The sequence below is a fragment of the Schistocerca nitens genome, chromosome 4 (assembly GCF_023898315.1).
Source record: "Schistocerca nitens isolate TAMUIC-IGC-003100 chromosome 4, iqSchNite1.1, whole genome shotgun sequence".
NCBI lineage: Eukaryota > Metazoa > Arthropoda > Insecta > Orthoptera > Acrididae > Schistocerca > Schistocerca nitens.
Window position 1 is genome coordinate 987,186,543 of NC_064617.1, and position 18,201 is coordinate 987,204,743.

The 18,201-nt window shown below is 38.9% G+C and overlaps 1 protein-coding gene across 1 annotated transcript in view; it reads right to left on the reverse strand.

Moving 5' to 3' along the window:
- LOC126253700 (WD repeat-containing protein 91) overlaps positions 1-18,201 on the reverse strand; it is a 231,609-nt gene that overhangs the window by 12,920 nt on the left and 200,488 nt on the right. Inside the window, exon 11 of the mRNA XM_049955227.1 lies at positions 6,272-6,493. Within this exon, the coding sequence (XP_049811184.1) occupies positions 6,272-6,493 (222 nt within the window). The remainder of the gene's footprint in view (positions 1-6,271; positions 6,494-18,201) is intronic.

Genomic DNA, 18,201 nt, shown 5'->3' on the forward strand with positions numbered 1-18,201 from the left:
GTCTCTTCATCTTCAAATAACTACTGCAACCTTCATCCTTCTGAATATGCTTAGTGTATTCATCTCTTGGTCTCCCTCTGCAATTTTTATGCTTCAAATTTCCCTCCAATACTAAATTGGTGATCCCGTGATGCGTCAGGACATGTCCTACCAACTGATCCCTTCTTCTAGTCAAGTCGTGTCACAAATTCCTCTTCTCCCCAATTCTATTCACTACCTCCTCATTAGTTATGTGATCTACCCATCTAATCTTCAGCATTCTTCTGAAGCACCCCATTTCAAAAGTTTATATTCTCTTCCTGTCTAAGCTATTTATCATCCACTCAGAATTTGAAAGAGAGTATTCCAGTCAACATTGTCAAAAGCTTTCTCTAAGTCTCCAAATGCTACAAGTAGATTTGCCTTTCCTTAATTTGTCTTCTAAGATAAGTTGTAGGGTCAGTATTGCCTCATGTGTTCCAAAATTTCTACAGAATCCAAACTGATCTTCCCCGAGGTCGGCTTCTACCAGTTTTTTCGTTCTTCTGTAAAGAATTCGTGTTAATATTTTGCAAACTGACAGTTTGGTAATTTTCACATCTGTCAACACTTGCTTTCTCTGGAATTGGAATTCTTAGATTCTTCTTGAACTCTGACAGGTGAAATACCCTCAGAACATGTATATTCAATTAATAATAGAAAAGTTAAGTTTAAAAACTTCAGAACTGAAGCTAGATGGCCTTTGGTATAGTTTTTAACTGGCAGATGATGCTTTCCTGTGTTGTTCTTCAGAAACTCTATGTACACCTATAATTATATTATGTGACCACTTTATGGTGTGTGACAGAGGTTTCTGTACTACTGTCACTTCCTTTCTCGTTTCGCCTGCAAGTGCTCCATAGGAAGAAAATTGTTGGTAAGCCTCCACGTGAGCTTGAACCTCTCTTATTTTACCTTTTTACATTTTCCCAACATATCCATAGAAGGAAGAAATATATTGGTTGGCTCTTCTATGAATGTATGCTTCTGGAATTCAAACGCAAACCACAATACAGCAATAGGGCAACAGACTGGTTCCAACAAGCAGTTGGCTAATCAACTGCTTTTTCAATTCATCAAATATATGAATTTTTTCACTCTGTCCATGTTTGAGTGGTTTCACTTAATGTGAGACACCCAAATAACACATCTCTGATGGTTAAGTTGCGCATGTGAAGGTTTTCATTCAGTCTCCAGGTTTGAATGATTTCTATTAGATACTTTTGCAGTCTTTTTGGTTACATAAGGTGCTATCCAAAATGTCATTGTACCGAAAGTAATGCATCACATTTTATTTTCTCATTCGAAAACAATGATACAGATTTGAAATGTTACATATGTATTATTTGAAGCCTCCTGAGTGAGCTGGCCAAGTTTCCGTCATATCCGACAGATGGCGTAGCTGCAGGATAGTTGCAAAATGCCATCTGTAGGTGATGTAGCTTACAAGCAACATGCCGTCATTGAATTTCTCACTGCAGAGAATGAAACTGTGAGGAATATTCACAAACATTAGTGCAAAGTCTGTGGCACATCTGCTGTCAACAAAAGTACAGTTAGTCGCTGGGCATGGAGGATGAGGTCATCAGAAGGCGGTTCAGCAGAGCTCCACGATTTGCAGCGGTCAGGGAGACCATTCACAAATGTCACACCTGACATGTTGAAGCACGCTGATGTTGACATTTGAAAGGACAGACACATTACAACTCAAGAAGACATTTTGAGGACAATGAGAAGGCAATTCACACAATGAAGCACTGGCTCCACCACCAGGACAAGGATTGGTAATGACAGGACATACACGCCCTTGTTTCATGCACGAGGAAGGCCATAGAACAGGATGGAGATTACTTGAAAAAATAGAGTCTACATCTACATCTACATGATTACTCTGCTATTCACAATAAAGTGGCTGGCAGAGGGTTCAATGAACCACCTTCAGGCTGTCTCTCTACTGTTCCACTCTCTAACGGCTCGTGAGAAAAATGAGCACTTAAATTTGATTTCTCTTATTTTATCATAATGATCATTCCTCCCTATGTAGGTGGGTGCCAACAGATTATTTTTGCAATTGGAGGAGAAAACTGGTGACTGAAATTTCATGAGAAGATCCCGTCACAATGAAAAACGCCTTTGTTTTAATGATTGCCACTTCAATTCACATATCACATCTGTGGCACTATCTCCCCTGTTTTGCGATAATACAAAACAAGCTGCCTTTTTTTGAACTTTTTCGATGTCATCCGTCAGTCTCACCTGGTGCGGATCCCACACCACACAGCAGTACCCCAGAATAGGATGGACAAGTGTGGTGTAAGCAGTCTCTTTAGTACACCTGTTGCACCTTCTAAATGTTCTTCCAATGAATCGCAGGCTTTAGTTTGCTCTACCCACAACACTATTTATGTGATTGTTCCAATTTACATTATTTGTAATTGTAATCCATAAGTATTTCATTGAATTGACAGCCTTCAGGTTTGTGTAACTTATCGCATAATCGAAATTTAGCAGATTTCTTTTAGTACTCATATGAATAACTTCACACTTTTCTTTATTTAGGGTCAATTGCCATTTTTTGCACCATACAGATATCATATCTAAATCATTTTGCAATTTGTTTTGATCATCTAATGACTTTACAAGACGGTAAAAGACAGCATCATCTGCAAACAATCTGAGAGGGCTACTCAGATTGTCTCCTATGTCGTTAATATAGATCAGTCACAATAGAGGGCTTATAACACTTCCTAGGGGAATGCCGGATATTACTTCTGTTTTACTCGATGACTTTCCGTCTATTACTACAAACTGCGACCTTTCTGACAGGAAATCATGAATCGAGTCGCACAGATGAGGTGATATTCCATAGGCATGCAGTTTGGTTATAAGGTGCTTGGTGAGGAACGGTGTCGAAAGCCTATTGGAAATGTAAAAATATGGAATCAATTTGATATCCCCTGTCGATAGCACTCATTACTTCATGAGTATAAAGAGCTAGTTGTGTTTCACAAGGATGATATTTTCTGAATCCGTGCTTTTACTTCACCTTCTTCGGTGAAGGAGTTTCGGAAAACCGTGATTAATAATTCTACTTTTGCGGCACTGTCATCAGAGACTTCATCATTGTTATCACGCAGTTAAGGTATTGATTGCATCTTGCCACTGGTGTGCTTTATGTATAACTAGAATCTCTTTGGGTTTTCTACCAGTTTCTGAGACAGAGTTTCATTGTGGAAATTATTAAAAGCATCTCGCATGGAAGTACGCACTATCTTTCGAACTTCTGTAAAACTTTGCACACTTTTTTTATTGCTTCTGCAACAGCGATCTGACTCATTTTGTATACCATGTGGGATCACTACCATCACTTATTAATTTATGTGTTATTATTTCTCAATTGCTGACGATACTACCTCTATGAAATCTTTCCATGTCTTTTCTACTCTCACATGATCAGAACGGAAGGAGTGGAGATTGTCTCTTAAAAAGGAGTTAAGAGCATTCTTATCAACCTTTTTAAATAAATGTTCTTTCCATTTATTTTTGATGGTTGAGGGTGTTACGGTACTCAGCCTAGCGGCAACTGCCTCATGGTTGCTAATCCCTGTAACTTTCATGATACTCCCTACTTGTCCAGGACTATTTGTTGCTAAGAGGTCAAGTACGCTTACACAACCATTTACACTTCGAGTGGGCTCATGTACTAATTGCTCAAAATAATTTTTTGAGAAAGCGTTCGGTACAATTTTGGTGTGTGTGTGTGTGTGTGTGTGTGTGTGTGTGTGTGTGTGTGTTTTCCTTTCTTTTATGGAGAACACTTTGGGTGAAAGTTCCGTGTAACAGCTTTTGTTGTGGCTGTCTGCAAATCAATGTGTCACCTTAATATAATAGAGGGAAACATTCCACATGGGAAAAATATATGTAAAAACAAAGATGTGTGACTTACCGAACGAAAGCGCTGGCAGGTCGATAGACACACAAACAAACACAAACACACACACAATATTCAAGCTTTCGCAACAAACTGTTGCCTCATCAGGAAAGAGGGGAAGGAGAGGGAAAGACGAAAGGATGTGGGTTTTAAGGGAGAGGGTAAGGAGTCATTCCAATCCCGGGAGCGGAAAGACTTACCTTAGGGGGAAAAAAGGACAGGTATACACTCGCACACACACACATATCCATCCACACATATACAGACACAAGCAGACATATTTAAAGACCCAATATGTCTGCTTGTGTCTGTATATGTGTGGACGGATATGTGTGTGTGTGCGCGCGAGTGTATACCTGTCCTTTTTTCCCCCTAAGGTAAGTCTTTCCGCTCCCGGGATTGGAATGACTCCTTACCCTCTCCCTTAAAACCCACATCCCTTCGTCTTTCCCTCTCCTTCCCCTCTTTCCTGATGAGGCAACAGTTTGTTGCGAAAGCTTGAATATTGTATGTGTGTTTGTGTTTGTTTGTGTGTCTATCGCCTTGTCACCTTAATTAGTTACATGTTAAATAACTCTGGAACAACTTAATACTGAGCAATATATTATTTAGTTTTAAATGGTGAAAAGAAGAATTAGTCTATTTACACATAATTAAGTGAATATGTATAATGCTTATTTCAACTTTTGTGTACCCCTGAGATATCTTTATGTATCCCTGTGGGTAGGACTGCTCTCTAGGAGTATGTGTACCCCATTTGCATACCACTGCTTTAGTTCAACTTATGAAAGTATTACAGACTGGAGAAGAATGAATGGATAACTCAGTCAACTAAAACACTAGACATACATTGTTAAAACTGATGTAAAAACTACAGACTGAGTCCACTAGAACAGAAAGAATGAATAATTCAGTCACTATGCGTAACTGCAACAGATTGTGTTGACTGTTTTCATTCAGTTGCTGCCACAGGCTGATTTCACTCAATAGAATGAATGAATGAATACTCCAAGTAACATTTAAAATTATGACTGACTGAACTGACTGTTTTCACTGAGTTGCTCCAGTAGAGTGATTTCACTCATAAGAATGAAAGAATAATTCAACTGATATGTAACACTACAATCAAATGCATACATTGGTTTCCAACAACTGAATGTATCAATTGTTTTCATTCAGTTGTTCCCATCACTACCACACTGTGATGCTCACCACCTCTCTTGTAGCATCTGTCACTCCAGTTGGCTGAACATTTCCTTGACACTTCTGTGCTTACTAAGTGAAGTTGTGATGAAACCTGGCGCTCTCCTTTGGATTTTCTTTATTTCCTCTATCAATCCTATCTGATACAAATCCCAGACTGAGTTTAGTTGAAAGAGTGTTTTTTAAGGTGCCTCCTTCATGGGTGGACTAACTTCTTTAGGATACTTCCAATGAATCTCAGTCTGGCATCTGCCTTACCTGCAGCAGTTACTTTTATATCATGGTTGGTCTTTAAATTACTATGTACACATACACCCAAATCTTTAGTGGATGTGACTGCTGCCAGTGAATGTTCTGCAACTATATAGTCATACAGTAATGGTCTTTCTGCCTATTTATGTGCAATATGTTACATTTGTTAATGTTGGAGGTCAACTGTCAATCCCTGTACCAAGTGTCGATTCCCTGCAGATCGCCCTGCATTCTGCTGTTTTTTTCTACCATTGTAATTTCTCTGTATATAGCTGCATCATCTGCAAAAGCCTCACGAGATTAATGTCATTATCTACTAGTTGATTTATCAGTATTGTGAAAATTATTGGTCCTATTAACACCTTCTTGGTGTACATCCCATGTTGTGTTCTGTTTGCCTTGAATATTACAGATACACCAATATCAAACAATGGAAAAATCCAGGATGGAATAATGACAGTGTTATGAAAAGGATACATTGTTATTCACCATATAACAGTGGTACTGAGTTGCAGATAGGCATAACAAAAAGACTGTCAGACAAGTAAAGTTTTGGCCAAAAGGCCTACTTGTGAATTAGGCAACATACACGCACTCACTCAACAGCCAGAGACAGTGATTTTTTGTGTGTGTGTGTGTGTGTGTGTGTGCATTACAGATATAGCAATGAAATCCAAAATAGTGGCAATAAGTTCAAATTTATTGATCTCGTCCACTATGGATGTGTTTGGACAGTGAAAGTACAGTAACACTACTAGCACTTACAGTAGTAGAACAACAAATGTTTTGTCAATATTATATTGGTAAACAATATAACTGAAGCAGAGCCAAAACAGGAAATTTTTAAAGTTATATTTTGAGTATTACCTTTCCATCTCTTCCCATGGTATAACATGCAGTGAAATCTGCTGTCATTTCTATAGATTCAATTGCACCTTGATGAGCCGGCCATACATCTATACAGTCACTACTGCGAACATCGTATATTCTCACCGATCCATCATTACAACCAGCAATCAAAAGCTGTCCATTATGATTGAAGGTTACATAATTTGCTACAATATCATCAGTTGGAAGAGACATCGATGACTGGAAAAAAAATAAAAGATTGTTTTACTGTAAAAGTAACAAGAAAAGTGTCACATTATTATGCTGAGAAACAAACAGATACAACAAAACCATTTATATAGGTTTACTAACTACAAAACTTGTAATTTTGCAATTCCATTTTTACTTTTATAGTATATCAGTTTGCTTTATTGAGTAAATTATAGCACCAGGTGTGTATCATATGAGCTAAATGGTTGCCGAAGACAGGAGTGTACCTCTCTCCTTGTGTTCAATACTGAAAAGAGATATCAAAGATACCAAATCTGAATGTCTTAAAGTCCACAGAAAATTTTTTTTGTTCAGTTATCTTGATAGCAGACACTTTTTGTTTCAACATCATGGCATCCCTTACAATATCATAAGCAGGTAAAACACACACCAAATGATGGTACCCCTTAGAGAAATGGCAGCAAGAGAGAGGAAAGGACACCACGTGCAATCAGTGTGTATGCCTGGGGTCCTCATTCAACATGATGGAGAGGCTATTCTGGCAGCCACTGATAGAACAGGGTGCAACCAGCTACAGATAGTGGTGCAAATTGGAACAAATGATACCTGACTTCAGCATTCCGAGGTTATACCTGGAGCATTCCAATGACTGGCAGAGAAGGTTGAGAAGGTCAGCCTTCCACAAGGAATCTCAATGAAGCTTACAATTTGCAGTGTTGTCTGCAGAATTGGCCATGACCCTTTGGTTCTGAGTCTAATTGAGGGACTGAGCCAGAGACTTCAAAAGCTATGCTGCGACTTCCTGGACTTACGCCATAGGGTTGAGAACTGTAGGGCCCCCCTAAATGCGTCAGGTGTACACTGCACGTCAGAGGCTACTGCTCAGGTAGCTGACTCCGTGTCATTCTTTATATTAGGTAACTCTCCATACAATCCAGAAAATGGCAATTGTAGGAAACCCAGAAGTATCAGAGTAAGATCAAAAGAAATACCTCCCACAGATTAGAGTATTAAAGTCCTAAAGACTTTGCAACAGAGTACCAGAGTTTGAAGTGCTCCTGAAAAACACTGAAGTTTACATAATACTAGGTACAGAAATCTGGTTCAAACCTGAAACTGACAGCAGTGAGATTTTTTAGAAAAATTTAAGTGTATATCAAAATAATAGCAAATGGGAAATGGAGGCAGTGTATTTGTCACAATGGACCAGAAAATCAATTCTACTGAGGTAGAAATTGAAGCTGCATGTGACATTGTTTGAGCAAAACTCAGTATCAGGGATGCACATAAAACAACAGTTGGATCCTTCTGTTGTCCACCAGACTCATCTCTCGATGTAACCAAAAATTTTAGAGAAAACCTCAGTTAACTTGTATGTAAGTAACAATTATACTGTAATCATTGTCATCCAACAATTAATTGAGAAAATTACGGTTTTGTTCATGATAGGCTTGATAGGACATCCTATGTAACTTTCTAAATGACTTTTCTCAAAACTACCTAGAAAACATAGTTAGGAACCCCACTCATGATGGAAATATATTGGATCTAATGCAAACAAACACACCTGAACTCTTTGAGGATGTCCACATTGACACTGGTATCAGTGATCATGACTCAGTTGTGGCAACAACGATTATCAAAGTACAAAAGACAACAAAAACAAACAGAAAGGTACAGTATATACATTCAGTAAACTAGACAAAAAATCAGAACTCTTATAGCTCAATGAACTTTCAGCAAAGGGCAGGAGCATGCAGAGGAACTAAGGCCCAGGTTTAAAAGAATAGTTGACCATGCACTGGATGGATATGTGCCAAGTAGGACCGCTCATAATGGGAGGGAACCTACATGGTATACAGTCCCTGTAAAGATTCCTCTAAAGCAGGTCTTCCCAACCTTTTCAGCAGCTGGTGGACCCCTTCTTCAGTCAAAAATCCATGGCGGACCCCTAGTCTGTTCCCAATGAAACCCCCCCCCCCTCCCCAAAGTATCAATAGACTTTGGTTTAGAGATAAATGAAAACAACTTGAAGGTCAAAAATCGACTTATGAAATAAGTAGTGCACTGACAAAGCAAGTTTAAATGATGCCTGGGGCCGCATACGTGCCAGCGAGTGCTGTGATTGGTCGACAAAGCTCGCTCCACGCATGCGTAAAAGGTTTCAGCGCATCTACCGCTGTGAGCCGGCGCACAATCGACCCCCGTATTGTTGCGAAACAGTCGATCAGAGAAGCCGCATTCTCGGGCACAATACTGTGTATGCGTTCTCACTTAGGAACTGCAAAAGCTGCTTGAGAATATGACCTGAAGTAAAAGTACACATTTTTTTTCACATGAAAAAAAAAAATATTGAATTTTTTTTCACACTTTTTATTCATTAATTTTACTCATTATTTTACACGATTTGGTGAAGGGTGGCCGTGGACCCCCTAGAAAGTGCCAGCGGACTCCTAAGGGGTCCGCAGACCACACGTTGGGAAGCCCTGCTCTAAAGAAACAGATATTTCTGCATAATAGTTGTGAAAAAAAGTGTAGGGCTATAGATAGAGATTTTGAATGAAAATGGTTTGGCTGTCAAGAGAGCAATGTGTGAAGCCTTCTGTGACTACCATAGCAGAATATTGTCAAGTGATCTTTCACAAAATCCAAAGAAATTCTGGTTGTATGTAAAGGCTGTTAGTAGCATCAAAGTTAGTGTCGAGTCCCTAGCAAATGAGACAGGAACTGGAACTGAAATTGAGGGCAGCAAAGCAAAAGCTGAAATGCTTAATTCCATTTCCAAATAACCCTTTACACAGGAAAACCCAAGAGAATTACCCCAATTTTATCCTCATACCAATGGAAAAATGAGCGAAATAAGTATTATTACTGATATGGTATAATAAACCACCAGAGTCCATGAAAAACAGTAATAAAAAGCAATTGAAATCAAAACTAAAAGAATTCTTAATTGAAAAGTGTCTCTATTCACTCAACAAATTTTAAAGGGTTAAGTTTAAGAGCTGTAAAATAATGTATAAAAAATAATTGGCTGTATTAATATGTGTAAGATGTAATGTATTTTTGCAAGCATCAATTTACTGTTTAATTACTACCTGTAAGGCTAAGATCTAAATATATTTTATGTTTGTAGTTGTACTTGACATTTGCAAAAGCCATCATATTGATGACTCCATGCAAAAAATCTAAATACATAAATAAAATTGTTGAAACTGAACAAAGTGGTAGGGCCCGATGGAATCCCTATCACTTTCTACGCTGAATTTGTGGCTAAGTTAGCCCTTCCCGTCTACAAGAAGGGTAGTAGAAGTTATCCACAAAACTACTGTCCAGTATCTTTGACATCAATTTTTGTGGAGTCTTAGAACATATTTGAGCTCAAACATAATGAGTTATCTCAAAAAGAAAGACCTCCTCCATGCCAACCAGCATGGATTCCGAATACATCAATCATGTGAAACTCAACTTGCACTTTTCTCACATGGCGTACTCAAAGTTTTTGGTCAAGGCAGCCAGATAGATCCAGAATCTCTTTATTTCTAGAAACCATTTCACTCAGTATCACACCTATGCTTATTGTCAGAAGTATGATCATGTAGTGTACCAAGTGAAACTTGGGACGGGATTGAGGACATTTTGGTATGGAGAGCTCAGCATATTATTTTGGATGGAGAGTTGTCATCAGATGTAGAAGTAACTTTGGATGTGTCCCAGGGAAGTGCAGTGGGAAACTTGCTGTTTATATTGTATATTAATAACCCTGCAGACAATATTAATAGCAACCTTAGGCTTTTTGCAAATGATGCAGTTATCTATAATAATGAAGTACACCAGAAAAAAGGAGCTGCATAAATATTCAGTCAGACTTCAGAGTGGTGCAAAGATTGGCATCTTGCTTTAAATGTTGAAAAATGTAAAAATTGTGCACTTCACCAAGTGTAAAAACATAGTACCCTATAACTATAATATCAATAAGTCACTGTTGGAATCAGCCGACTTGCACAAATACCTGGGTGTAATACTCTTATAGGAATATGAAATGGAATGATCACATAGGCTCAGTCATGGGTAAAGTAGGTGGTAGACTTCAGTTTATTGGTAGAATACTGGGAAGTGCAACCAATCTACAAAAGAGATTGCTTACAAATCATTTGTGCAACCAGTTCTAGAATATTGCTCAAGTGTGTGGGACCCATACCCAGTAGAACTAACAGGGGATGTTGAATGTATACAAAGAAGAGCAGCATGAATCATCACAGGTTTTTTTGATTCATGGGAAAGTGTCACAGAGATGCTGAAGAAACTCCACTGGCAGACTCTTAAAGACAGATGTAAACTATCCCGAGAAAGTCTGCTAACAAAGTTTCAAGAACTAACTTTAAATGATAATTCTACAAACATATTAAAGCCCCCAATGTATTGCTCACAAAGGATCATGAAGATAAGATTAGAATAAATATAATACACACAGAGTCATTAAAACAATCATTCTTTCCACAACCCATATTTAAATGCAATGGAAAGGCACCCTAATAACTGGCACAATGGAACATACCCTCTGCCATGCACTTCATGGTAGTCTGAAGAGCATAGATGTAGATGCAGATGAAACAAATTAAACTAGAAATTACTCTCTATCATCAGAAATGACATCGAACTGATGTTGGAGGAAAACATCTACTTTGAAACTTCAATTGTTCACAGAATGGCTGGTCGTCCATCTGACCAACACATATAGGAAAGGTAACTTTCTGTCCACCACATCTGCCTCTTCCCCTGAAATTTTGAAACTGTTTCATCACACTTTAATGACCACTTAATTTCAGTGGCCTTTTCAGTAGTTGCAGGGGCAACAGTAGGGAATTGACTGATCTGGCCTTGTTTACATCACCAAAATGGCCTTGCTGTGTTGGTACTGCAAATGACTGAAAGCAAGGGGACACTATAGGTTTAATTTTTCCCAAGGACATGGAACTCTACAGTACAGTTAAATGACAGTGGCGTCCTCTTCGGTGAACTATTCTGGAAGTTAAATAGTACCTCATTCGGATTTCCAGACAGGGACTACTCAGGAGGATGTCGCCATCAGGAGAAACGAAACTGGCTTTCTAAGGATTGGACTGTGGAATGTTAGATAATTTAATCAGGCCTTTGGGGAAAAGAGAACCACCTGAAATATCAAGAGCTCAGATGGTAAACCAATCCTTAGCAAAGAATGGAAAGCTGAAAAGTGGAAGGAGATGCAGACAGGTTATACTAGGGAGATGAAGGCATTATTATAGAAATGGGGAAAGGCACAGATGAAGATGAGATGGGAGATATCATTTTGTGAGAGGAATTTGACAAACCCCTAAAAGATCTAAGTTGAAACAAGGCCCTGGGAGCAGATGATTTTCTGTCAGAACTACTGACAGCCAGCCATGACAATACTCTTCCATCTGGTGAGCAAGATGTATGAAGACAGGTGAAATTCCCTCACACTTCAACAAGAATGTAGTAATTCTAATTCCTAAAAAAGCAGGCGTGAAAATTACTGAACAATCCAATCAGTTTAATAAGTCACATTTGCAAAATACTAACATGAATTCTTTACAGAAGGATTGAAAAACTGGTAAAAGCAGACCTCAGGGAAGATCAGTTTGGATTCCGGAGAAATGTAGGAACGCGTGAGGCAATACTGACACTATGAATTAACTTAGAAGATAGGTTAAGGAAAGGAAAGCATTTGACAATATTGACTGGAATACTCTCTTTGAAATTCTGAAGGTAGCAGGAGTAAAATACAGGCAGCGAAACGCTATTTACAACTTGTACAGAAACCAGAAACCGTACATCAGTTATAAGAGAGTTGAGGGGCATGAAAGGAAAGCAGTGGCTGAGAAGGGGGTGAGATAGGATTGTAGCATATCCTCAATGTTATTCCGTATGTAAACTGAACAAGAAACAAAGGAAACAAAAGAAAAATCTAGAGTAGGAGTTAAAGTTCAGGGTGTTTCAGGGAGAAGAAATAAAAACTTGGAGGTTTGCCTAGACATTGTAATTCTGTCAGAGACAGTAGAGGACTTGCAAGAGCATTTGAACGAATGGACTGCATCTTGAAAGGAGGATATAAGATGAACATCAACAAAAGCAAAAGAAGGATAATGGAATGTAGTTGAATTAAATCAGGTGATGCTATGGGAATTAGATTTGGAAACAAAACACTTAAAGTAGTAGATGAGTTTTGCTATTCAGGCAACAAGATGACTGATGATGGCTGTAGCAAAGAGGATATAAAATGTAGACTGGCAATGGCAAGAAAAGTGTTTCTGGAGAAGAGAAATTTGCTAACATTGAATATAGATTTAAGTGTTAGGAAGTCTTTTTCTGGGGGTATTTGCGTGGAACGGGGCCATGTATGGAAGTGAAACATGGATGAGAAACAGTTTAGACAAAAAGAGCACAGAAGCTTTTGAAATGTGATGCTACAGAAGAATGCTCAAGATTGTATAGGTTGATTACATAACTAATGAGGTGGTACTGAATACAATTGAGGAGACAAGGAATTTGCGGCAAAACTTGACTGAAAGAAGGGACAGGTTGGTAGGACACATTCTGAGGCACCAATGGATCACCAGTCTTGTACTGGAGGGAAGTGTGGGTGGTGTAAATTGTGGACGGAGACCAAGAGATGATTGTGTTCAGAAGGAAGGGGTATTCTGTCTATGTTATTAGGTCAGTGCCATCAAGGAAACCATGACACTGTTCAAACAATTCAAGAGGACCAACACATAGCATGACTTACATTCTGTGGTATAACAACTAGTAAGATCAGTAAAGTCCTAAACAGGCTTGGAATCAGAACAGTCTTCCGGCTACTCAGGAAAATTAGAGAAATTTTACAAACCCTTAAAGATACTCTCAGCCCGAGAGTTCTGGGAATATACAGGGTGGTCCATTGATAGTGACCAGGCCAAATATCTCACGAGATAAGCATCAAACGAAAAAACTACAAAGAACGAAACTCGTCTATCTTGAAGGATATCAACTGCGTTTTTTTAAAAATAGGAACCCCAATTTTTTATTCCATATTCATGTAGTATGTACAGAAATATGAATGTTTTAGTTGGACCACTTTTTTCGCTTTGTGATAGATGGCACTGTAATAGTCACAAATGTATAAGTACGTTGTATCACGTAACATTCCGCCAGTGTGGACGGTATTTGCTATGTGATACATTACCCATGTTAAAATGGACCGTTTACCAACTGCGGAAAAGGTCGATATTGTGTTGATGTGTGGTTATTGTGATCAAAATGCCCAACGGGTGTATGCTATGTATGCTGCTCAGTATCCTGGACGACATTATTCAAGTGTCCGGACCGTTTGCCAGATAGTTACGCTATTTAAGGAAACAGGAAGAGTTCAGCCACATGTGAAATGTCAACCACAACCTGCAACAAATGATGATGCCCAAGTAGGTGTTTTAGCTGCTGTCTCGGCTAATCCACACATCAGCAGCACACAAATTGCGTGACAGTCGGGAATCTCAAAAATGTCAGTGTTGAGAATGCTACATCAACATCGATTGCAGCTGTACCATATTTCTATGCATCAGGAATTGCATGGCAATGACTCTGAACGTTGTGTACAGTTCTGCCACTGGGCACAAGAGAAATTACGGTACGATGACAGATTTTTTGCACGGGTTCTATTTAGCGACGAAGCGTCATTCACCAACAGCGGTAACCTAAACCGGCATAATATGCACTATTGGGCAACGGAAAATCCACAATGGCTACGAGAAGTGGAACATCAGAGACCTTGGCGGGTTAATGTATGGTGTGGCATTATGGGAGGAAAGATAATTGGCCCCCTTTTATTGATGGCAATCTAAATGGTGCAATGTATGCTGATTTACTACATAATATTCTACTGATGTTACTACAAGATGTTTCACTGCATGACAGAATGGTGATGTATTTCCAACGTGATGGATGTCTGGCATGTAGCTCGCGTGCGGTTGAAACGGTATTGAATAGCATATTTCATGACAGGTGGATTGGTCGTCGAAGCACCATACCATGGCCCGCAGGTTCACCGGATCTGACGTCCCCGGATTTCTTTCTGTGGGGAAAGTTAAAGGATATTTGCCATTGTGATCCACCGACAACGCCTGACAACATGCGTCAGCGCATTGTCAATGCATGTGCGAACATTACGGAAGGCGAACTACTCGCTGTTGGGAGGAATGTCGTTACATGTATTGCCAAATGCATTGAGGTTGACGGACATCATTTTGAGCATTTATTGCATTAATGTGGTATTCACAGGTAATCATGCTGTAACAGCATGCATTCTCAGAAATGATAAGTTCACAAAGGTGCATGTATCACATTGGAACAACCGAAATAAAATGTTCAAACATACCTATGTTCTGTATTTTAATTTAAAAAACCTACGTGTTACCAACTGTTCATCTAAAATTGTGAGCCATATGTTTGTGACTATTACAGCGCCATCTATCACAAAGCGAAAAAAGTGGTCCAACTAAAACATTATACATTTACATACTACACGAATACGTAATAAAAGAACGCAGTTGATATCCGTTTGACCTATGGCAGCGCCATTTAGTGGGCCAACCATAGCGCCATCTGGTTTCCCCCTTTAAGCTAGACAAGTTTCATTCTTTGTAGTTTTTTCCTTTGACGCTTATTTCGTGAGATTTTTGGCCCGGTCACGATCAATGGACCACCCTGTATAGTATGCCTTGGGAGTATGGTAAAAGTTGTGTTGGCCAGTCTATGCAGGCTGCTGCTGATTGCTACATCAAGCATCAGTGTCACCTTAAATACAGATATTTGGAAAAAAAAATCAGCAGTGGTCAAATACAGTCTGTTAAATAAACAAAAGATTTTGTTTGAACAAATGTGAGTACTTCCTCACACACAAAGTATCAGGATTTGGTGACCATGGAAGCTATTTGACTATGTGAAAACAACTTCAATAGAGACAACGGAAAACACTTAGCAATGCCAGGAAATGTGTACAGACAGGACAAATTCTTGCAGTTTACTGCCTGTTGTGGGAGAAGGTTGCTGCAAGCGACACTGGATAGGGTGCACCACCTCAGTAAGCACCAGTTCCATGTTGTCATCATGACATAATCCAGCCAATAAGATGCCACACTCTGGGATAAAAGTGGGAGCCTTGCCAGTTTCACAACAGTCAGACTTAGCTCCTTATGATGATTGTGGAGGCAATCATCAAAAGTTTGGGACTTTATCCAAATTTGATGCACTAACTTTTTATGTGATGACTCTGCATAGAAAGAATTTGTAGCCATAGTAATGTAGATGACAATGTCCAATCCAGAGTGTACTCTGTTCTAAGTATCGTCAATACTGTTGTGCCACACACGAGAAGGGGCATCAAATCTCACTTGAAGCCATAATTGGCCAAATTTGGTAATAGAAGGCTGGCTGTCTGCAGAGCCAGAGTGTTCCATAAATAGAGCTCTTCACTGATGGAAACAGATACAAATGTTAAAATTTTACAAAGACCTTAGAGCTATGGTAAAATCAAGAATTTTTCAGAAAAGAAGAAACCTGGGAAACTCCTCTAAATGAACATTTATTGTCAGATCCATGGGGTACATCATGCAATGTTCTATAGAAAAAAATGGTCTGCAGCTTCTCACTGTAACAGATGCATACAAAACTGTGCAAACCTTGAGTTTAAGTCTTACTTAGATCCTTACTAGCAGATAACCACATTCATGAAAATCCTGTAAACAAAAGCTAATTAGCAAAAGTTAAGTTGACACAAATATAATAGTATTCTTTTCTCCTCCTGTGAACCGAGGACCTTGCTGAAGTGGCAGCAGTGGGGAGGGAGGAAGAGAGCTGCCTGTGAGCCTCAATGATTCAGATAACTATAACATAGGTGCAATGACAATGAGAGGCCAGACAAACATATGGTTCTAGTTCCTGAAGAAGGGCAGCAGCCTTTTCTGTAGTTATACAGGCAGTAGTCTGGATGACTGACTGATATGGCCTTGTAATGTGGCCAACATGGTTTTGCTGTACTGGTACTGCAAAAGGTGGTCAGCAAGGGGAAACTACAGCAGTAATTTTTCCTGAGGGCGTGAAAATCTTGTTTAAAAGGTTAAATGATAATTAGATCTATGGGTGGGAACTACTCAGGAGGATATTGTCATCAGGAAAAACAAAACTGAAGTAGAAAAAGAGACACACATTCACTAAAGTACAATTCACACTCACTTGACCACTGCTGTTGGGCACTGCAGCCAGACACAGTGTTCATGTGTGTGTGAGCTGCACATGTGTGAATGTATGTATGTATGTTTTCTACTTCAGCTTAAAAGGCCTTTAGACTGAAAGTTAAAATGTACAGCAGTCTTCTTGTTGTGCTTGTCTGTAACTCAACGTCTCCTCTACAAGGCGAGTAGCACTCTACTCTTTTCATAATATTGTTGTTATTCCATCCTGGACTTTCCACTGTTGGGGACAAAAAACTGGGATCCTATGGGTCGAACCATAGAATGTTAGGTCCCTTTATTGGGAAGGGAGATTATAAATAAAGATGGAAAAGGATTGGTTGTAGTTAGGTATGGTGTGAATTAGTGAAGGAGAACACGATTTCTGTTCAAGTGAGTACATGGTGATAAATACAAAATCAAACAGGGGTACTAATAGAGTAGATCTAATAAAGAATAAGAAAATAGGAGTGTGGGTAGCTACTATGACCAGCATAGTGAATGCATTATTGTAGTCAAGACAGACCTGAAGCCAACAGCCACTATAGCAGTAAAAATTTACATGCCGACTAGTTCCACAGATGAAAAAATTTCATGAATGTACGATAAGATTAAAGATATAATACAGATAGTTAAGGGAGAGAAAAGTTTAACTGTGATGGGGTACTGGAACTGGAGAGTAGGAAAAGGAAGAGAAGGAAAAATAGTAACAGAATATGGACTAGGGGAAAGGGATGAAAGAGGAAGCCACCTGTTAGAATTTTGCAAGGAGCATAATTTAATCATTGCTAACACTTGGCTTAAGGATAACAAAAGAAGGCTGTATACATGGAAGACACTTGGAGACACTGGAAAGTTTCGGGTTGATAATGTAATGTTAAGACAGATATTTCAAATGCAGATTTTAAACTTTATTTGACGCATTTTGAGTAGAACCCATCCTCAGATTGTTGTGAACACCTTGGTGACTAGATAAAGACAGTGAGTAACAGACAAAGCTCTCATGGCAGACTTTGCATTCTGCCTGTGTGACTTTATGTCATAGTTACAAGAAATTGCAAAAAGGTAGGAAATTAAGGAAATGGAAGTTGGGCAGAATCAGAGATTAGCAAGATTTTGAGAGGGAGCATATGACTGAAACAGTGGAGGTAGTATAGTAGAAGACAAATGAGCATCTTTGAGAGATGAAATAATGAAGGAAGGCCTATTAGAAATCTTTCAATAAGAGAGACAATATTGAATTTAAGTGATGAAATAAGAAATTACAGAAATGCAACAAATAAAGCAAGTGAAAAAGAATGCAGATCTCTAAAAAATGAGACTGGCAGAAAGTGGAAAATAGCAAAGCAGAAATGGCTAGAGGATGAATGCAAGGCTGCAGAAGCATGTAAAATGAAGGGAAAGATGGCTACCATCTCTAGGAAAATTAAAGAAGCCTAGGGGAAAGAGAAGAAACTGTATAAATATCAAGAG